Raw genomic sequence first — 23,966 nt, 5'->3', positions numbered from 1 at the left:
ATGATGATTTAGTTACTTCTACTATTTTTCTTTTCTCTTGGTGTTTTAAGAACAGTGTTCCTGTATAACTATGTTTTGAAAGTTGCTACATAAATAAAGTTTAAATGGGTTTTCTCTGTGAGGATTACTTTCACCCTTTATACTTTAAGGTCATTTTAAGTACTGTAACCTAAGTACCTTCTCAATACAGCACTATTACGTGGAGTATTTTTACAAGGTAGTATTAGTACTTCTACGTAAGTCAAGCACTTCTTAAAATAATAACAACGTCTAAACCTGATTAAAAGCAGCTAAATTACATTTTCTATTATCATCGTGCTTTTGCTACCGTCAAAATGTCTTCTGCTCACAACTAGATCCACTTCTTATCCACAAGAGGGAGTGGGGTGTTGTAGGGAAATGCATTTATTCACAATCTCTACCTAATCACAACGACAGAGGGCGCTATGGGATCACACTACGAGAAGAAATGCCCCGATGGTGGAACATGTTTTTATCATGACATACGATACGACAATACTTTAACGATTAGATCAAGTCTGAAATGCTCCTTGCATCAACACAAACAAATATCAAGACACAATACATGGTAAACAAACATTTAACATAACAGTAGGATCATTGAGAGAAAAGAGCATTCAGCGTACATTTGATCATTTGATGAAATACAAACGAACACATATGCGATATGAATAGTTTATGTAAATAACACAATTTGTGTTCTTTGAACCTGAAAAGGAGTTGTTTGTGTTACTTTCATTTTGATTGTCTACATCTGTCTTAACGTAACTTCCTGTTTGATATAGCCATTAGCAGGGAGTTCCCAAAGCAACAACCTGACGGAGAGAAAGGACATCACATTACATTACACTTGTTAGATGCTCAATCCCCACAGGAGCAATTTGGGGTGAAGTGTCTCAGGGACACAACGACATGCTGACTGCAGTGGGACTCGAACATGCTACCCCCTGATTCGAAGTCCAGCACACTACCCACTGAGCCACAGCCTCCCACTTGTGTCTTAAGTAGAGATATTAACGGAGATATCAAAAGATAGCGTTTGCATCGCTCCCGGCCCAACCACTGGGACACACTTAAACCCGCCTTCCTTTGTCCTACTTGGAAATAAAAGTTTACACGACCCTTAAGAGATTCCCTTCATAACATAGGCTAATTATTTTTATTAATTACCTCTGAAACTTACTATTCTAGCGATTCTTAATAAGGACACATTGAAGTGTTAGCAAGAGGCACAAGGTTAGTGTTAGCTGTGATATTAACATGTGGTTTGTGTCTTAATTCGTTTATATACTGAATTATAACTATTTGAAGTTCACTTGTTTAACGGTATTCTAAAGTAATGCTATGTTCTTGAGTAAAAGTATAAGTACTCAGATGTTGTACTTGAGTAAAAGTACTCAGATCTTGTACTTGAGTAAAAGTACTCAGATCTTGTACTTGAGTAAAAGTAGAAGTACTCAGATCTTGTACTTGAGTAAAAGTAGAAGTACTCTGATCTTGTACTTGAGTAAAAGTAGAAGTACTCAGATCCTGTACTTGAGTAAAAGTAGAAGTACTCTGATCTTGTACTTGAGTAAAAGTAGAAGTACTCTGATCTTGTACTTGAGTAAAAGTAGAAGTACTCAGATCCTGTACTTGAGTAAAAGTAGAAGTACTCAGATCTTGTACTTGAGTAAAAGTACTCAGATCTTGTACTTGAGTAAAAGTAGAAGTACTCAGATCTTGTACTTGAGTAAAAGTACTCAGATCTTGTACTTGAGTAAAAGTAGAAGTACTCAGATCTTGTACTTGAGTAAAAGTACTCAGATCTTGTACTTGAGTAAAAGTAGAAGTACTCAGATCTTGTACTTGAGTAAAAGTAGAAGTACTCTGATCTTGTACTTGAGTAAAAGTAGAAGTACTCAGATCCTGTACTTGAGTAAAAGTAGAAGTACTCTGATCTTGTACTTGAGTAAAAGTAGAAGTACTCAGATCCTGTACTTGAGTAAAAGTAGAAGTACTCAGATCTTGTATTTGAGTAAAAGTAGAAGTACTCAGATCCTGTACTTGAGTAAAAGTAGAAGTACTCAGATCTTGTACTTGAGTAAAAGTACTCAGATCTTGTACTTGAGTAAAAGTAGAAGTACTCAAGTCTTTTACTAGAGTAAAAGTAGAAGTACTCAGACCTTGTACTTGAGTACAAGTAGAAGTATTCAGGTCTTGTACTTGAGTTAAAGTAGAAGTACTCAGATCTTGCTCATAGATATTTGTGTGTCTTGCTCTTACGTTGGTTTTTGGAGTTTTCAATAAATGAGAAATCATCAGTCCAGTGTACGACCATCTTTCGGAGGGATATGCTACAGTCTATATCATAAAATATCAATACTTGGCGTCCGCGTATCGATACAATATCTCGATACTATGCCGTATCGATTATTTCCCCCACCCCTAACGGAAACCCCGGTTCCTACCTCTATGGGGCCGATGGATCTGAGGAGGTTCTGCAGTTGTGCGTCAGTAGTAGAAGAAGAAAGGCCTTCGATGGAAACGGTGCAGCGTTCAGTCTCGGCTGCTTTCGGACTTTGTCTCGTGGACATTGGCCGACCTCGACCAACCGGAGCGACCCCTCGCCCTCGACCCCGTGCCGAAACGACCACCTACACTCCACGCAAAGTGTGAGAAAAAACGCCCACATTTGGTAAAAAAAGAATAAATGAAATCGGGGGAAGGGTGAGGAGGAAAAAGCGGCGGCAAGCGGCGGAGATACAGAAGATCTTACATTCTTTCAGTTATTATGCTCCAAATATCTGGAACTAACTTCCAGAAACATGCAGGAAAGACGTTATATCAAATGATATCACAATATGAAAGATAGGGGTTAATAAGATAAGAATTTATTCATCCCGAAGGAAACAGTTGTGCCAGAGTTACAGAAACACAATAAACACAGCAGCATAATAATAAAATACCTTTTCCCAATAATGTGCCCACTTTAAGTGTTTCCTCCATGATGGTGTGTTTGTGCTTTTACCTCTTAGAACATTTAACTAATCGTACGGTGTCCTTGAAAGACGGCTTAAATAAAATGTATTATTTGTATTATTAAAACTGTACCCTAACAACGCAGTAAAAAGAGAATTAAATATCTACAGGAAACAGACGGTCGCATAATTAATGTAAATAACGGAGTGGCAGATACTTAATTGCACGTTATTATAGATTAATAATAATAATGATATTTATTTTGCACATAGCGTTGGTGTGGAAGTTCTCAGTTCCCTTTACTCAAGAGATATTGATACAGAAGCTTTCAGTTATAATGCTCCAAATATCAAAAACAAACCATTACTTTGAATTGCCTTGTGTTGAAAGGTGCTATATCAATAACCTTTCAACCGTGTGGAGACGAGCTATACTCCGCACAAAGAACGTTTTAAAAGCCGCTGCGTGTGATTTCCCTCTCACATGATTGACTTATCATATCTCTACACTGACGCCAAAACATGATGCATGGCATATCTTCATTTGAGCTTGAGAGGTATGTGTTTCCTTCTGCAGAGGAGGAGGAGGAGGGAGAGAGTGAAGTGAAAGGGAATATTGTGTGTGTGTGTTGGGGGCGGGGGAGCGTACGAGCCATGCAAGAGTTGTGCCGACTGCCGTAGCTTTTCAGCGTCACTGAGTTTGGTTTCTGTGACAGCTGACAGGCGTAGAAAGAGGCCGAGGGACCTTATGTTACCCTCACGTGTTACACTGCACTCAAATTGTCAATATACTGCTGCACCTGGCATACTGTCCTGTCTTATTATCACTGCTGCTGCTCCGTCGGTATTCCACCGGTGAGGCAGCCGTCATCAATTACGCCCAAATCTTTCACCGTCACCTCGTATATATTTCTATTTTCTAGTCTTTTTGAAATGATGTGCAATGTGTTGTTTTAACAGGTCGCTGTGACGGAGAAAAGGTCACAATCTGGGATCAATAAAGTCTCATCTTACGGTATGGAAGCATGCTCGATGGAGGTCTTCATAAGAAAGCTCAAAATATATCTGTTCACCTTTTAGCTAACACTCTCTCAATGCACTCTGATGCATCTTAAACTGTTTCTATTTGATTTAATATCATCCCATTGATGTCATTATTTCAAGTTGTAACCACAATGTGAATTTGCACCATCCATAGATCACATGTTCAGTCTATTCTTTGCTCATTTCTGTTTATTTTTCTGTCTTTTATTGGCAACGGTTTTCTATGAGATGTCAACTTTCTGTGACTATTTTTTTATGATTGTATTTACTTGCACTATTTGATCTGTTTCTTGATCGACATAACTTCAGCTCTGTACGAAGGACAATAAAAGCCTTGAGATCTTTAATCTTTTATTTCAGAGCCCCACACTGTTAACATAGATATATTGTCAGTGTTGCCCAGGGGAAAGCATGCAGCGGTTCCTCACATACCCTGTTCTGCTGTGGGGTGACTCCTCGTCCAGCTGGAGCTGCTGCTGCTGCTGCTGCTGCTGCTGCTCCTTGTTGCCCCGCCATCGTTACCTTTCTTTGGGTCAGAGGTGATGCCGTCCAGGTGCCTTGTTGTTGTTGTTGAACTGGATTTCCAACACCAACTCCTACACCCTGTAAGATGGAAGAACGACACTATTTTGAGCTATTTTGCATATTATTATATTTATTTATATTTATTTATTATTTATATATTGTATTTTCTCTATGTTAATGTTATTGATGGATGTATCGATGAATCGTAGCGACATCACACATATGGTGGAACGCATGAAACCCATAACACGCCGTACGGCTTCGAATCTTATGTTTAAAATAATGCTGTCAAAATTATCGCGTTAACGGCGGTAATTCATATTTGGAATTAATTGCGTTAAAATATTTAACGCATTTAACGCATGTGCAGAATGGCCCGCCCCATACATCCCACCAGTGGCAGCGCCAGGGTATGGCTGGGGTAGGCTACACCCATACCAAGAAATGGCTTAGCCCCACCTTAGCCCCACCTTAGCCCCACCTTAGCCCCACCTTAGCCCCACCTTAGCCCCACCTTAGCCCCACCTTAGCCCCACCTTAGCCCCACCATGAGAAATGATGTTAAAGTAAGCTAAATAAAGTCGGGCCAACTCGCGCTGAGTAAATCACACAGACAGCAGTTAGTCAGATTGATTTTAGTAGCCACTTGTCTGGAAATACCGAAGACTAGAAACGGTTTTGAAAACTTTTGGCACGTAGTGATCGTCTTCTCAATAGAACATCTTTGATAATGTCTTCTGGCCAATCAGAATCAAGATAACGGCGTGGTGTTGTTGCAGGAAGTCCTGACGGAGAATACTTTTGCTGTAGTACATCTCTATAAACATCGATACAACATTACGTGTTGATAGAAATCAACACGTAATGAAATAAGACCCCACAGTTTGATGATTGATAGGTGTGTGGGCTGTCTTTCATTCTGACACACAGAACAATGTTATAATAAACATACTGTGTGTTAAATGGATATATCCGCCTTCTTTCATTTATCTTTCCATTCCCACAACAATATACATAAAGACATGGCATATTTTGGACATAGTTCGAATGGTGATTAATCTGATTAATTAGTTTTTAAGCTGCGATTAATCTGATTTAACATGTTAATCGTTTGACAGCCCTAGTTTAAAAGTTTACTATTTGCTCAGTTCTCTTTAATGGACTACGATGGATCATTAATGTGGGTTGTTTTCCTGACTGCTCATAACGCTCACTCAGCCCCTCCAACACACCAAATCCCAGGCTTCTTCCTATCAATCTGCAGGCATCACAATCATATTCAATCGTTGAGGCAAAGAGGGAAATACAAGGCCATATCTGCAAAGTGGCAGCGTTGGATCCCTATCCGACATGCTGCGAGGAATAAAGATCCACCCAACAAGGTGATGGTCTCATTATCAAATAAAGTCACAGCTTCGAGTGTGTTGACAGAGCGGGGGAAGAGGAGGAATTGAAGGTCGTCTCTTGTTCATCCCGCGACTCTGCAGAGATGTGACAGATCAATACAGAGGGAGAAAGGAGGCGATATCTCTGACCTGTCCCCAGTTGAGAGTAAATGGATTAATCCCTCCTATAGAAATCACAGCTCCTGATTGCACCCATCAAATGCTAAGCTGCATTACACTGGGCCGACAGCAGCTCGATGTGTACCCCACCCCCCCCAAATTCCCACATCTTTTGTGTCTCCTTGCGCTGCTTTGTATTATCCCTGATGAAAATATAATTTGCCTCTTATCTGCGCGCCTAAGCCATACAAATCCAAATCCTCAAAAGTGGCAACTTTCTTACGCAGGTATTATGTCTCCGGCGTTCAAGCAAGAAAGATTAATTACAAGGGTTTTTTGGATTGGCATCCTTTTGTGGGTTTGCCTCGCACCTGAGAGATGGGGCAAGGAAGCAAGGGAAGAAGGGGAGAAGGAGACGAGATAACATTGTCAAGCGCTGGCTGATGACAGCAGAACAATGTGGAAGAGGGAGCATCAAGACAAGTCTCTACATTTCCACATCCCACTCTCCCTTTCCCCTCCACGATGCGCCACATCAGATAGCTGTGTGCAGGTTTCCATTACCACGCTGACACCCAGTTATCTTCATCTGCAGCCAGAGGGAGATTGTGCTTCTCGTAGCAGCTTGATCCTCTGGGATGGGAGTCGGGAAAGCGGCTTATTTTCAAAAATACTATCACATGTCGTCTCATCGTCGGTGACAAGTGTTAAACATGCATGCCTTTGTGCTTTTTCAATAACGATGAATGTGTAATTAAGGCCACAGCAGTAACTTATGGAGGCAGTGTGAGATGTATCCGGACTTGTTGGTGTCTCTATATCTTTCAAAGTGCTGCCCTTAAAGAAGGATATCAACCTTTAAAGGCAGTGACGAGCTGTCCCTAACTCTGCAGATAAATGTCATGCTGCCCCTTTTAATGCCTCCAGCCTTTCGTGTGATCTTAAGGCAAGATGTGCGTGAACGCATTGTGTCTCTACAGATCCATTTTTACCAAAATGACACATCACATCAGCCTGTCATTCCCATAGGTTAGACATCTTTTAGATTACAAAATACAGTGTGGCGGCAATCAGTCGTTTTCCCTCGTGGGGCGAAATGTGAAGGTGGCGGATACAAAATGAAATGCTCACCGCTCCGGAAAGTTTGACGACTCTGACTTTTTGTGGCACCGGCTGGTCATCGACGCTTTTGGTCCGCTGCATCACGGTTCTTTTGGCGCCCGCTTGAGGAGGTCCTGGAGTCTGAATTTGAGGAGTTACCGGGATGTTCTTCTGAGGAAGCGTCTGTATCTGAGCTCCGGGTCTGATCTGAACACAGTTCCTTCGCTGTTGGGGGTTTTGTTGAGGCCATTGCTGATCTGGAACATGCACTTGAGGGGTGTGTTGTTGTTGTTGATGTTGTTGTTGTTGCTGGATGTTTCCTTTCACCATCTGAAGGCGTGCTTTCACATTAGGTCGTGGCATGAGAATCTGAGGATTGCCGTTTGGAGGGATGACTTGAATGGGATTCTTAAAAGTCTGATTTAAAGGTTGTGGGGCTCTCTGAGGCAACTGTCTCTGCGGCTGCTGTGGTGGTGGTTGTTGTCTTTGTTGTTGTAGTTGTTGTTGTTGTTGTTGTTGTTGTTGTTGTTGCTGTACAGGTTGTGGCATTTGCTGGTTTTGTTGTGCAGGTTGAATCTGTGGTGTCGGAGTCTGAGAACTGATCCTTTCGAGCAACTCCTTCTTTCTGACGCCGGCTTGCATTTGTCGTCTAATTTCCTTCGTTTTCAGAATTTCTTCTCTCAAACGCTTCTGTTCCTCGATCTTCAAACGGTACTGCCGGGTTTCCTCGTCTTCGTTGGGGTCCTGTGGAACAAAAAACAGCCGGGAATCACGGTGTGCTTTTTATTCAACACTAAAGATGTAATCACAGGAAAAACCCAAGAGAAGAAATGCAATAGTATTGATCTGGTCTGGTTCAATTGATTGAGACTGATGTCATTATCGCCCTTATGATTGGGCTTTAATAAAAGGAGCTCTTCTCTGCATGCTGATTGGTTTAGTGGTTCTTGTCAATTCTCGGACATTCAGAAGGAAACTCAAAATGATGATTGAAAACTGATCATGTCTGCACAACCCCCTACTAAAATATAACACACTGCAGTATATCATCATATATTCATTTCACTACGTTTTTTGTATATTTATATTTGGTGTAAATACTCTTTTTCTTATGTAAAATCTTTGCTTTAAAAATGCTTTCTTTCTATAATCGTTGTATTTTTGACCTCCTACAACTTCCTTCCTTATGCCGTTTCATTTTGGCTCCATCATACACCAAAGCAAGACCCTTTTACGAGTAAACGTACCTTGCAATAAACTTGATTCTGATTTTCTGAAATATATATTTTTGGTTTCATTGATTTTTTTTTTTTTTACAAGAAACTGACCAGTGGTGTTCTTGGGATTTCCTTTCGAACCACCGTCCTTCCTCCGGGTGACTGTGACTCCATCTTGGAAACGACTTGTCCTCTTCCTCGTCCTCTTCCTCCGTCGGGCATCTGTTGCCCTGGACGCACACCTGGTGTTGCCTTGGCAACAGGCCGAACGTTGGCGGCGGGGCGGATGTTGTTCATGTTCATGTTCGTGTTGGCAGGCGCTACAGGAAGCTCCCGCAGGTTGCTGTTGCGATGCTGTATTTGCTTAGACATGGGTGTGTTCTGAGGAGAAAATTAAAAACATATTGTATATATATATATACACCTGAACACCAGCAGGAGAGGACTCTTTAAAGTAGAGACACTACATACTGATATACACCTGAACATCAGCAGGAGAGGACTCTTTAAAGTAGAGACACTATATACTGATATACACCTGAACATCAGCAGGAGAGGACTCTTTAAAATAGAGACACTACATACTGATATACACCTGAACATCAGCAGGAGAGGACTCTTTAAAGTAGAGACACTACATACTGATATACACCTGAACACCAGCAGGAGAGGACTCTTTAAAGTAGAGACACTACATACTGATATACACCTGAACATCAGCAGGAGAGGACTCTTTAAAGTAGAGACACTATATACTGATATACACCTGAACATCAGCAGGAGAGGACTCTTTAAAATAGAGACACTACATACTGATATACACCTGAACACCAGCAGGAGAGGACTCTTTAAAGTAGAGACACTACATACTGATATACACCTGAACACCAGCAGGAGAGGACTCTTTAAAGTAGAGACACTACATACTGATATACACCTGAACACCAGCAGGAGAGGACTCTTTAAAGTAGAGACACTACATACTGATATACACCTGAACACCAGCAGGAGAGGACTCTTTAAAGTAGAGACACTACATACTGATATACACCTGAACATCAGCAGGAGAGGACTCTTTAAAGTAGAGACACTATATACTGATATACACCTGAACATCAGCAGGAGAGGACTCTTTAAAGTAGAGACACTACATACTGATATACACCTGAACATCAGCAGGAGAGGACTCTTTAAAGTAGAGACACTACATACTGATGTACACCTGAACATCAGCAGGAGAGGACTCTTTAAAGTAGAGACACTACATACTGATGTACACCTGAACATCAGCAGGAAAGGACTCTTTAAAGTAGAGACACTACATACTGATATACACCTGAACATCAGCAGGAGAGGACTCTTTAAAGTAGAGACACTACATACTGATATACACCTGAACATCAGCAGGATAGGACTCTTTAAAGTAGAGACACTACATACTGATATACTCCTGAACATCAGCAGGAGAGGACTCTTTAAAGTAGAGACACTACATACTGATATACTCCTGAACATCAGCAGGAGAGGACTCTTTAAAGTAGAGACACTACGTACTGATATACACTTGAACATCAGCAGGAGAGGACTCTTTAAAGTAGAGACACTACGTACTGATATACACCTGAATATCAGCAGGAGAGGACTCTTTAAAGTAGAGACACTACATACTGATATACACCTGAACATCAGCAGGATAGGACTCTTTAAAGTAGAGACACTACATACTGATATACTCCTGAACATCAGCAGGAGAGGACTCTTTAAAGTAGAGACACTACATACTGATATACTCCTGAACATCAGCAGGAGAGGACTCTTTAAAGTAGAGACACTACGTACTGATATACACCTGAACATCAGCAGGAGAGGACTCTTTAAAGTAGAGACACTACGTACTGATATACACCTGAATATCAGCAGGAGAGGACTCTTTAAAGTAGAGACACTACGTACTGATATACACCTGAACATCAGCAGGAGAGGACTCTTTAAAGTAGAGACACTACATACTGATATACACCTGAACATCAGCAGGAGAGGACTCTTTAAAGTAGAGACACTACATACTGATATACACCTGAACATCAGCAGAATATGTCCTTCTCAAAAATGTATCCATATATAAAATGCTATGTTCACAGAATAGTTAGAATGACCCAATTCTTTCAGCGGTTTTTTCAAAATTGATGTAACGATGTGTTAATTTCTCACCATCCTCTGCCTGTTGGACATGTTTCTCTGTTGGGGGTTTTGTGGGCGGGGACTCATCTGTCGGGGGCCTCCATGCACCTGCTGTTGGTGGAAAAGATTCTGGCCGTGGTGCATCATGGGACGCGGCTCATTGACATTTGGATGTTGATGCTGGTGATGAGGTAAGTCCTGCCTGTGATGCTGCTGCTGGTGCAGGTGCATGGGCTGATGGGGAAGCTGGGAAACGGGAGGTCCCATTAAGCCCTGAAATCACATATAATGATACCTCTTTTACCTCACAGAAAAAAACAATTAACTAGGGAGGACGAAAGAGGATAGAATGAATGATTTAAATATATAGAAATACATATTTTTAAAGCTTCAATCACTAGAAATCAAACTCTTCACCATATCCATATAGTATAAATGGTGGCATCTTTATTTCCTGGTTAAACTGAATGTCATTATTCGAAAAAGATACTTTATTTAGAAGACAGTTGAGAACATTTCGACAGTTACAATGAAATATATTTGCAGTTACAGGGAACAGTATACAGGAGAAGGATTTTATTGCCATTGTCGGCACTGTAGCTTTGTGCATAGGACAATAAAACCGAAATCGAAAGCCTCCCCTTTAATTGACGTGCATCTTGTTCACGAACTTTATACAATAACAGAAGGGATGTTTTCGTAATAATACCTAGGGATGGGTATCGTTAAGGTTTTAACGGTACTACTACTTTTATCGATACCGCTTATCGATCCGGTCTTTTAACGGTACTCTTATCGGTTCTTTTGGAGAGAAAAAGAAGGTAAACTAACTAAACTTGCTTTTTATTTAAATTAAATAAATAATATTTCACATCAAAAGAAACAGCAATGTTTTAACAAATGGTATTAAATAATGTGATGACAGAACTGTAAACAGAATAGCTGAAACTTTAACAAACTAAATAACTCAGTTATCTCTAATCATTAACCCATGTTTGTATCATTGAGTTAACTCTGTGTGTTGCTGCTAGCATACATAACACCTGACGTGGAAACGTTACTCGTGGACGGGGCTACAGAGCTACTAGAAAGACAGTCGAACCCGGTGCATTCCTCCGTCTGGATGTGGAGCACTTTGCTAAATGTTTAGACAAACTGCTCGTGTTACCGCTCTCACATGCTAAACACTTTTGGTGACGAGCATTGTCCACCTCAAGACGGGTAAAGTTTAACCACACCTCGGAGCGAGTTCTCTCCTCTCTCTGTGTGTGTGTGTGTGTGTGTGTGTGTGTGTGTGTGTGTGTGTGTGTGTGTGTGTGTGTGTGTGTGTGTGTGTGTGTGTGTGTGTGTGTGTGTGTGTGTGTGTGTGTGTGTGTGTGTGTGTGTGTGTGTGTGTGTGTGTGTGTGTGTGTGTGTGTGTGTGTGTGTGTGTGTGTGTGTGTGTGTGTGTGTGTGTGTGTGTGTGTGTGTGTGTGTGTGTGTGTGTGTGTGTGTGTGTGTGTGTGTGTGTGTGTGTGTGTGGCTGCATGTAGCAGCCGCGCATGTGTGTGTTGCTGCATGTAGCAGCCGCGCATGTGTGTGTGTTGCATGTAGCAGCTGCGTGTGTGTAAACTGCCCCGCCCCCTCGCACACAGACGGAGAGAGAGATCTCTCGTCTGGATTGAAAAGATCGAAAACACTACAAATAATCATCGACGCATTTAGCAGTCTTTGTGCGTATTAGAAACGGAGTTGGCGAAACTAAAACTTTAATATAATGTTTAGCAATAATAGATATGACATTTGTTTTAGATATCTCCAGTAGCGATAAAGAGTGTTTTCACAGTTACGTACAAGGATGACGGACAAAGACAGGTGGACCGAACCAAAGCTGTTTGTTCAATTGTTCATTGTTCAACTAACATTGGTTACGCGGCTGGCAATACATCAAACGTGCACACTCATTTGAAAAGGCATCGCCCGAACGTGAATATCACCGGTACCAAAAGAAAAAAGACTGAAGTGCAAACCCAACTCCCGCTAGCATTTAAGCCTCCACCACTCGCAACAAGTTCAGACCGAGCCAAAGCTATTACAAACGCCAAATATCCTTATGTTGCCATGGTAGCAAAGCGCTGTTCTTTAAAAAAAACATGAAAATACAACGACAAGCAAGTCCTAATGTCAAACTGGCTGCTTAGGCACAGTACAGTTCAAATACAGATGATTTCAGTTCATCGAAATGCTGCACCTTAGTTTATTTTATTATATTTTGTATTTGAGTGAATACATTATTCACGGTTTAATAATAATAATAAAAAAACTAAAAAAATATGTTTTGTGATAATATTTTCTGCTGTACCGAAAACGTACCGAACCGTGACCTAAAAACTGAGGTACGTACCGAACCGAAATGTTTGTGAACCGTTACACCCCTACTATCCATCCATCTTATACAATGTTAACGAACTTTAAACAATAACAGAAGTTTGTAATAATACCTCTTTTATCATCAGTAATCTCTAAATTGAATCAGACAGCTCCTGCATATAATTAACCTCCATGTGATTCACTCACTAGAGGGAGCTCTTGTCTACGTCTGGTGACAAAAAGCAGAGGTGCCAAACAAACTGAGAGTCTGTTTTTCCTTAACGCTTCAATAGCAGTGAATATAATAACTCTTCTAGTTCATTCATGTGCACAGTACTCCAGCCTAGTCATCGCTCTGGCTACAGAAATATTAATAATCTAGACTAAAGCAAACACAAATCATTCATTCATGGCACACAAAGCATGATGTCATACGCAAGGGAGGATGCTTTAAAAAAACATTATACTTTGGTTTAAATTCCTTATTTCAACGGTTCAAAGCGCTTCGTTGTCATATGTTAACCTTACATGTCTGCCCCATGTGGTTATTGTATTCGTGTTTCTGTGGTCTTAATTTTAACTGTTGTTCTTTCTTGTGAAAGGTGCTATACTAAATAAACGTATTATTATTATATGCACAGTAGCTATAAGGTAGATATGCAATGAAAAAGGAAATATATGGTTGAAATAAAACAGTATTTAGCAAGAAAACTGGGAGAAATGGCATCAAATGGTCGAACAACACACACAAACATATATGAGCAAGAGAAATCACTTACTCTCAGTCGTACCTGCATCCCAAACTGGACGTCAGGAGGTGGGAAAAGGTTCCCCTGCTGGCCAAACGGCTGCCGAGGGCCCATGAAGGGTCTCGGCTGATTTGGGGGTCCTTGTTGGTTCATTCCCACCATCCCCTGGTGCCCCTGGTGGAGAGGGAGGTTGGGTCTGGGTGGTTCTCTGGGGAAAAGACCTAGGCCCGGCTGGTTGAACGTGGGTCCTGGTGGGCCGAAGCCCATGTGACCCTGACCCGGCATCTGCTGCTGCTGCTGCTGTTGCTGCTGCTGCTGCTGCTGCTGCTGCTGCTGCTGGTGGAGGCTGTGGTTGCTGTTCATCAGAGAGTTTGGGCTCTGGTGATCAAACATGTGCTGCCCTGGAAACCGCGTGGACTCTACACGATCTGTGGAGGAAGAGCGAAGAAATGCACCAAGAAAAGACGTCACAAAAAGCCAATTTTGATTCGAAGCATCAGCTGCAGAAAGGTCAACAACAGACGACTCCATCAAGGTAAACAAAGACAGTTGTTCTGCACCGTGAAAGAAAAGCTTCTATACATCACATCAGCATCCCTCTGCAGGAAACAGACACACCTCTATCCAGGTAAACAAAGCTGGGATGTTTGTAAAACTGCATTAACAGTGAAAAAAAGCTGAAATGTGGAGGAACAGCGAAGAAATGCACCAAAAAAATACGTTAAAAAAAGCCAATTTTGAGACGAAACATCAGCTGCAGAAAGGTAAACAACAAACAACTATCAAGGTAAACAATGTTTGTAAAGCTGCATTAAAACCCGGGTTCATACACTTTTTCACCAACGACTTTTCCATGACCAAAAAAAGTACTCTTTCTCAGCGTTCCACTGAAAAAGGTTTATTTTAACATGGAACAAGAAAATAAGGTCTGAACCATGTTGTGCCTCTCTAAAAGAAATCAAATAGCTTCACGCTAAAGCAACTCAAATCTCTCACCAGCAAAACACCTCGTCAGTTAAAAGCCATTTTACGTCTCATTACGATACGATACAGTATTTATTATCTTTATATTATTAATATTTCGGCGATTAGCTAAAAAATAAATTATATTTGATGCAATTTTAGTTACATTTCCATGTCTTTTCCAAAACTTGTGGAACAATATTGTTTTCCATGACTTTTCCAGGGCCTGGAATTTGCATTTTTAATTTCCATGACTTTTCCAGGTTTGTAATGACCGTAAGAACCCTGTAAAAAGATATCTAAAATAAAGATATTTAATGCAGTTTCAAAAAGCTCGTTCAGATGACGTCAGTTTTTGTGCATTGTGAGCCAATAAGAATGCATCACATGTGCATCAACAGACAACTCCATCAAGGTAAACAAAGCTGGGATGTTTGTAAAGCTGCATTAACACAATGGGAAAGAATATATTTAATGCAGTTCCAAAAGGCTCATTCAGATGTATATATACACACACATGCATTTAACATGAGCGCAGCTGATAGAGCAGGAAGCTAGCAGCGTACCCTGTAGGTATACCGCCAGAGGTTATGTTGAATTGGATTAAATATGCCAAGAGAGCTTTGTAAGACTCACCGCCCATAAAGAGAGGCTCTCTGTCTTGGGGGCCTTGCGATGGCTGGCTCCTGAAGGGCTCCATGTGATGAAGGGGCCTCTGAGATTGGCCAAAATTGCCTGACATGTGCTGCTGGAAGTCTCCGGGACCCTGGGAAAACACAGAACTCATGAATTATAGGGCCAGGCAGGGAAACTCAATAATCACAAACAAATTCAACTAATGAAAAATGGGAATTTGTTGCAGGGAGCGCATGTCATTGAACGGATGGGGTCATTAAAGAAGACACAGGATGTTGAGTTGTAAACATCAATATGCATGGCAATATTAAGGAAAAACACGTTGGGCTGAATTTGTGAGCAAACCTGCATTAACACCAGAACCGCCAGGGGTCGCTGTATACCTAAAACCGCCAACGGGTCAAATTTAACAGCTATTGATTTTCAAGGTACAATGTTCCTTTATTTATCATACAGAACAGTGAGTTGTGATCGCACAGGGATGAAACGTATACCCATAGAATCTGTGCACTCTCAGCTTTTGTGCAGATAGCATGAAGTATAAAATATCGCTACCAGTGCTGATTTAAACGCTTGGTGTTACACTTGTGTTTTGTTTAGGTACACATCTCTCTCTCTATCTATAACTATATATAAATCTATCTATCTGTCTCTCTCTATCAATCTATCTATTACTACCTACCTATCTGTCTCTCTATCTATCTATCTATCTAGCTATCTATCTGTCTCTCTCTATCAATAACTATCTACCTACCTATCTATCTATAACTATCTAGCTATAACTATCTACCTACCTATCTATCTATCTATCTGTCTGTCTATCTATATATCTATCTATAACTATCAATCTATCTATCTATAAGGAGCCGCAGTCGACAAAAGGCGTTGCTATAGCAACACGTCATGTTTACGCTGCATTTTCTATGAGGTAAATATTACTCGCTGGCGCTGATGGGTATAAATAGCAATTTTTTTCCAATCTGACTTCATATTGACAATTTTTAACAACAGAGGGTGCTACATAACAACCTTTCAGGGAAAGTCACGGACTGGGAGACTTTAATATTTGTATTGAAAAAAAGTTACATACAATCAAAAAACAGCTGTGGGTAAAATTGTCCCCGTTGGCGGTTCTTAATGCTACTCCAGGCTTTGTTGATAAACCTTCTCAAAGGGTATTTCAGGACTTTTGTTTCAACACTTTCTACGATCCACAGCTTTCTCTACTCACTGCATTACTATCTTCCCAAGGGGAAACTAGATAACAACCCTTTAATCCCTCCTTGGAATTCAAACGCCCCTCCTAACTTTCTCCTTTATTCCGTTAAACATCCATCTGTGTTGAAAAATTAACCTGCTATTCAACACGTGGCACTTCCACAAATGGGCTGCTTCGCCTCCTCCAAGCCCATTGTAAATTACTTAAGATGCTATCAAGGCTTAATCCATCTTTATACAGGTATTTAGGTGTTAGGGAAAAAAGCTAGAAGGTCCCAAAAACTTGCTTAACAGAAAGTTAATCAAAGGGGCTTACAGAGACACAATGAGGGCACAATCATAGCGCTTCTAAAAAAGGGTCGGACAGGCAGGTTTGCACAATGGAGACTCTGGTGTCCATGTAATAAATCTCCAATCAAATCGCTCATCCTCTCGCTTTTTCTATCCTTGATAAACAGACTCCAGGCTGCTCAATATGCAACGGATGCTCAGCAGGGAGGGGGATATCCAAGACAAGCATAATGGAGAGGGGCCGAATGTCAAAGTGTTAAATAAAGAATGGAAATCTGAGTTTAAATGGAGCTTGTGTTTCTAGGTTTCATGCCTTGTATGTAAAGTCTAAGCTTTGCAACGTATTGAGATATGCTAAGCAGCTCCGACTGATACCAATTAACCGAGGATGACAATATACGCAACAAGGAGAACATGATAAGGGTTTAAAACAAATATATATACGGTTAAACTGAACACTAATATATACTATAAGCATGGATAATATTCATTGTTTTCTGGATCTAATACGTTCTAAGAGAGAGGTACGGGGCTCTGACTGATACCAATTAACCAAGGATGACTTTAATTGACAATATACGCAACGATGAGAACATGATAAGGGTTTAAAACAAATATATATACGGTTAAACTGAACACCTAATACTAATATACACTGTAAGCATGGATAATATTCATTGTTTTCTGGATCTAATACGTTCTAAGAGAGGTACGGGGCTCTGACTGATACCAATTAACGATGGATGACTTTAATTGACAATATACGCAACAAGGAGAACATGATAAGGGTTTAAAACAAATATATATATATGGTTAAACTGAACACCTAATACTAATATACACTGTAAGCATGGATAATATTCATTGTTTTCTGGATTTAATGCCGTTTAAAATAGAGATATGGAGCTCTGACTGCTACCATTAAACCAAGGATGACTTTAAATGTGAATATACGTAACAAGGAGGCCATAATAAGGGAACAAATATATAAATTAAAAGGTTAATACTATAAATGAACCCCTAGTGACAACATTTAAACGTACTATGGTAGGTGGCTTCTTAAAATCATTATTTTTGTGGTAAAACTGAACAAATATTCTGTGTTTTCAGGATTTAATGCCGTCTAAAAGAGAGAAATTGAGCTCTGGCAGCTACCTTTTAACTAGGAATGACAAAGAGGAGAGAATAAATGATTTAAATATATATATAAACATGTTTTTAAAGCTTCAACTACTACAAATCAAAGCCTTTACCATTTCCATATAGTATAAATGGTGGCATATTTATTTCCCGGTTAAACTGAATGTCATTATTCGAAAAGGTTAAATATTCTAATACCTTTAATTGGTGCCGAGATTAATATTTCAAACCACCAGGAAAAATGTAATGCATTAATATTAGAAGCTATGACCCCCCCGTCCACTCGGTCTTTTAACAATTAAATGTGATGGGATGATAATGTATGATAATCACGAGTAATCAGGTGCCCACTGGTAAATGGAGAGTTAATGTCACCTGCATTTCAAATTGTGTCCTTGGCAGCAACGGCCTAAACAGCTGGGGAATCCGCCACTATGCTTTTCATCAAAATAATATAAAAACCCACCGTCTGATAAGAGGGCTCTCAATCTATCAATATCTACCACAATCACACAGGAAATTGGGAAAGGAGGTAAATAAAAATACAGTTTTCCGTCCAAAAGATGTGGCTCATTTGGCAACTGGTTGTAAATCCACATGCAATTGGACGCAGCTATTTTCCAAAGCTTCATTTGCATAAATCCATATAAAATGCACTTTCCAGGGATATGTCAGTCAGGAGCAGCGGCACCTGATGCCTGGGCTTCATTAACTACAAGGACGGAGTAACTTAAGGCACTTTGGCAGACTCAAACCAATACAGTAATTACTTTAAAAAGGCATTTCCGTCATCCCTTGGCTCTGTGTGAGTGAAATAAAGAACCCTTTCTTACAAAATCACTGACTTAACATCTCTGACGTGAAATACAGCTTTCAGAATATATGGTGCAAGAAAAAAGGCTCCATTACACCACCAGCGTGTTTGATTCATTCAAATACCGTTCACGCAAAAAGGTCTCCGTGCCTTTGGGACAGAAACTTGGTGAAAAGTGCATTTTAACTGGCAGTATATCCTAGTTTCACAATTCCAATATGTGACAAGCTGGCTACTCTTAAGCTGCATTTCATCCCATGAAGAGTTGCAAACTGCAGAAACCCCCGACCTACTAAAAAGTCCACCGCCTAAAGCCGCTATCACGCACTTCCAGTTGTGCCGTATCGGTGTTTACAGATTTGCTTTAACAGTATTTGGCCAGGGCGGGCGCTCTAATTGCCGTAATGATATCGAGGAGAATAACCGTGTGCAGAGGGGGAGAGAGAGTGAGGTTAAAAAAAAAAAAAAAGAAAAGGGGAGGGAGAGGAGCAGCTGCTACTCACAGGGAACCTCTGAGGACCCACAGCAGGTCTGGGTTGGCTTTGAGCAGGAGGCATCAAGGGCACTGCAATGAGAGAAAAGAGAGGGGGTGAGACGGGGAGGAGGGGGACACAAATGAGGGGGGAGATAGGGGAAAAGGGAGGAGACAGACGTTAGACATCTCCATGCTTACGGCAGTTACAAAGACATACATTTTATAACCTCACAGCAATGAAATATATTTGCAGTTACAGGGAGAAGTAAACATTTGCAATAAGGGAACAGCATACAGCATTTTCATTATCATTTCTACACCGTAGCTTTGGGCATATGACAATAAAATCGGTGAATATACATCGAAACCCTCCCCTTTAAATTATGTGCATCTTACACAACGTTCACAAACTTCACACAATAACAGAAGGGATGTTTTCGTGATATACCTCTACTATTTAGACATACTTATGGATATTCTACTTTCTATAACCCTTTATGGACACAGTTAGAAATACACTACATGTATACAGTTGTGTGTGTAAATATGCACATTGACATTTAATTGTATCATCCAACTACCTCTGCTCTCACCACTCTTATTTCTTTATTTGTGTTTATTCTTTTACTGCAGTGAGAGTAAATCTATTCATCTGTAAGCGAAGAGAAAAGGTAATTTTTTCCCATTATGTATAACCTCACATCTTAATGAGAATGATTTCAATTAGCTGATTGACATGTGGTTTTTTTATGCTGCTTTAAAATGTGGGTAATTGTATGTCAGCATATACAACATTCAATTGGATCACTTGAAAGAATATATAAACACACACACACACACACACACACACACACACACACACACACACACACACACACACACACACACACACACACACACACACACACACACACACACACACACACACACACACACACACACACACACACACACACACACACACACACACACACACACACACACACACACACACACACACACACACACACACACACACACACACACACACTATGACACACACACTATGACACACACACACACACACATTGGCTAACATGCTTTGCTAACAACATTTCAATCTTGGCCCGGGCAGGCAGGCCAGATAAACCCATCTCAGGGAATGAAATGGTGATGCCGCCAGAAAAAATAAAATAAACCCATTACTGGCTGAGAGAGCTATTCACTTGTCATTCAAGCAAACAACAAAATGACATTCTAATCCAGACACCTTTCAGGATGTCAGACAGCCAGACGGAGCATGCACCTCAACTCAGAAGCTTCCTAAATAAACCAGGGACGAGTTTGGGTACAAGGAAATGTAGGCTTCATCAAAAATGTTAAGAGTATGAATAGTGCATTTAGCTAATTATATAAAAGAGAAATGGGATTTAACACGATGATGACTGCCAAAATATACATCAATCATCTACGAATGTGTGGATATGGACACTTAGGGTTCAGAGGAAATACTCACATGTGGAGAGACTACAAGGGTATGATGTGTCTGTGAATTACATGCTAGTCTATCTGGGAGATTTCACAGGAGAAATGTTTAAATTAGGGATAAATATCCTGGCAAAAAGGACATATCTAGGAAATGGTGTGTACGTGAAATGGGGAAATAGAATTGAACACGTTGAAGACATTTGGAAAATACATCAAATCATCTACGAATGTGTGGATATGGACACTTAGGGCTCAGAGGAAATACTCAAATATGGAGAGAATATGGAGTTTTGCAAAAGATAGAAGCATATGATGTGTCTATTAAATACATGCTAGTCTATCTGGGCTATTTCACAGGAGAAAACGTTTAGGGATAAATATCCTGGCAAAGTATGATCGAAAATGTATTTAACTAATTATATAAGAGAGAAAAATGGGAAATAGAATTGAACACGATGGTGACTGGCCAAAAAATACATCAAATCATCATCGAATGTGTGATATGGACACTTAGGGTTCAGAGGAAATACAAGGGTATGATGTGTCTGTGAATTACATGCTAGTCAATCTGAGATAGAGATACTGCAGGTCTTTCCTTCCTGCAGCGGTCAGACTATACAACCAGCACAGCCCCTAGTTGACCCCCCCTTCCCTACACACACACCACAACACAGGCTATATCACCCCTTGCTGCTAAATACCAACAAACTATGTGCAATATATAAATGCGATTAATAATTGTGTAATATATACCTGGCTGCTAAATCCTAAGAACTGTTACAGGATGTGTATTTTTTTTTATTATGTAACTTTTTATTATATCATAACATAGTACTTTTTTTTTAATGCATGTCACATATTTAACATATGTAACATCAAGCTGTCTGTGGCTCGTTTTCCTACTGTAACTACGCACACTTCCCCTCCGTGGGACTAATAAAGGTATTCTGATTCTGATCTGGGTGAAAATGGAATGTTTAATGAAAATGTTTAAATTAGAGATAAATATCCTGGTAAAATATGATCGAAAATGTATTTAACTAATTAATTATATAAGAGAGAAATTGGATTTAACAAGATGATGACTGGCAAAAAAATACATCAATCATCATCCAATTGGTGGATATGGACACTGACGCAGCGTCCACACGGCGGCGTGCGTTGAAGCTTGCCAGTGGGCGTGTCTGAAACTCGGCCAACAACATGAATCTCCCGCCCCGGACACACAAGCACGCGGTTTGATTGGCTAGAGCTTGTACTGGCATGTGATTTGATTGGCTGACGCTTCCGTCGAAGCTTGAAAAGTTGAACATTGCTCAACTTTTGAAGCGAGCAACGCGAGACTGCAAGACTTCGATTATATTGATTAGAAAGCCAGATACGTTTCTTCTTGCTCCTTTTGAACATGACGGAAACTATTTGGGAACATAAATGGTGGGTTGACGTACCTTGCACAGAGGATGACATTATTGTAAAGCCAGATAATTAAAAAATAATATCAGCTTCATAATATCAATATTTATTTTTACATTGGTTTTTATATATTTTAATTTTATTTTAACCTTCATTATAATTATGGCTTGAGTCTATTAACCTGTTAACATTTTATATTTCGCTGCATGTACCTTCATAAATAATCTGAGGGGAATTTTTGTGTATTTGTAACTTGTGATGTGTCATTTTGTTTAGTTTATTTGTTTATAGTGTCGTGGACAGTCCCCATAGAGAGGCGAAGTCCTTCCCTTTCCGGGGAGCTCCATGGGACCTTATTTCTGAAAAAGTATTTATTGAAGTCAATGGAGAGAGAAAGATTATATTTCCATCCCGTTTGAATTGTGCCTCGAATTACACATATGATGTTTGTCAATTTAAAAGATCATTTTGCAAGTCAAAAAATTCAAATGTGTCGTAAAACTGTGAAGTAACACTCTGTGTGAAACCGCTCAATGAACTACATCTCCCGTCTCGCTCCACACACCAAGACGGCCGTCAAGTTGGTACATTTCACTTCTTTCTTTCAGAATGAGGCGGAAAGTATTAAAAGAGGTGAAAATCACTCCAACTCTGGGCATGTTGAGAGCTGTACACACACAAGGGGAGTTAGTCGGTTCCTAAGAGCCAGCATGCGGGACCGGGACTCTGGGATTTGTAGTCTTTCTAGTTGCATATTTTTCATAGTCTTATATTTCAACAGTTTTTGACAAACTGTGACTTTTTTGACATGGAAATTATTTTTTAAATTGACAAACATCATATGTATAATTCGTGGCACAATTCAAACGGGATAAAAGATAATCTTTCTCTCTTCATTGACTTCAATACATAATTTTTCCGAAATAAGGTCCCATGGGTCGGAAGTAGATGGGCGGGACTTCGCCTCTATATTAGTTATAAAGAAAGGATGAAACACAAGGAGATACAGGCGAAAGGACAACACATGTTACAACATACAGCTGCATCTGTTGTATGAAAAGTGCTATATAAATAAAGCGTTATTATTATTAATATAGAGAACACTATAGCGGGTTGACGTACCTTGCACTGAGGATGACGTTGGCCCTCTGAAATGGGGGTTAATGTGGATGTTTTTGGACTGTGGGGGGGGTTGTTGGTGGTGCTGCTGCTGCTGGGGGAAGTTTGGTGGCGGAGAACTCATCATCCGTGGTGGTGGCTCCATCTGGGGCCTCATGGGGGGGGAGCGGTGAGCCATGTGTTGGGGGATGAGGGGCTGCAAAGGCTGCTGGGTAATCGCACGCCCGTGGTCCTGGAAGGGGGGAGGACCTCTCGGACGTGAAGGGTGATGCTGAGAGTGCATTTGCTGCTGATGAGGCTGATGAGGAAGAGGCATTCGGGAGGATTGCTGCTAATTGGAAGGAGAAATAGGGCCAGGAGAGGGGGGGGGAATCAAAACAAGCCGTCAGAACACATTCCTGATACATCAAGTGCTTGCAGCCATGCCATGACACGCCGACAAATCAATTCATAAGCTAGATGGATGATGTTATCCGAAATGTATTTAATAAAAAGTTCCCCCTGAAGAGTCACTATTTATGCTTTTTAAGGATGCCTTTAAGAAGTCTTTTAACATCTAAATATATCAACTGGAGATGCATCAACAACAGATAAATGAACAATAACAATCAAGCCAAGTTTGAAATGAGTGCTTGGTAATTGGCAAGTCTATCTGTTTAAGATACCAAACAAACAAACATGCCAGTGGCCAAATAAGTCACATGGTTAAATATACAGTACGTTTTAAAAAGTACACGCTCATTAACAGCACGACGTTCATGTTGTTGGCGTGTCGTCC

At 40.4% G+C, this 23,966-nt stretch overlaps 1 protein-coding gene across 3 annotated transcripts in view; it reads right to left on the bottom strand.

Moving 5' to 3' along the window:
• Window positions 1-2,331: 2,331 nt before the first annotated feature.
• rbm33a (RNA binding motif protein 33a) overlaps window positions 2,332-23,966 on the bottom strand; it is a 42,668-nt gene continuing 21,033 nt past the window's right edge. Inside the window, exons 9-17 of one of the 3 annotated variants that reach the window (XM_079661654.1) lie at window positions 23,192-23,519; window positions 19,218-19,279; window positions 15,252-15,381; window positions 13,695-14,080; window positions 10,585-10,827; window positions 8,485-8,754; window positions 7,187-7,900; window positions 4,458-4,628; window positions 2,332-2,657 (exon numbers count right to left, since the gene is read on the bottom strand). In XM_079661654.1, the coding sequence (XP_079517780.1) occupies window positions 2,370-2,657; window positions 4,458-4,628; window positions 7,187-7,900; window positions 8,485-8,754; window positions 10,585-10,827; window positions 13,695-14,080; window positions 15,252-15,381; window positions 19,218-19,279; window positions 23,192-23,519 (2,592 nt within the window). In that variant the 3' untranslated portion in view covers window positions 2,332-2,369. Of the gene's footprint in view, window positions 2,658-4,457; window positions 4,629-7,186; window positions 7,901-8,484; window positions 8,755-10,584; window positions 10,828-13,682; window positions 14,081-15,251; window positions 15,382-19,217; window positions 19,280-23,191; window positions 23,520-23,966 lie in introns of all 3 variants that reach the window. The other 2 variants (XM_079661652.1, XM_079661653.1) reach the window with 2 other exon arrangements.

Source organism: Notothenia rossii, assembly GCF_949606895.1.
Source record: "Notothenia rossii genome assembly, chromosome: 12".
Lineage (NCBI taxonomy): Eukaryota > Metazoa > Chordata > Actinopteri > Perciformes > Nototheniidae > Notothenia > Notothenia rossii.
Note: the sequence above shows the minus strand (reverse complement) of the source record. Positions and strands in the feature narration are given on the sequence as shown.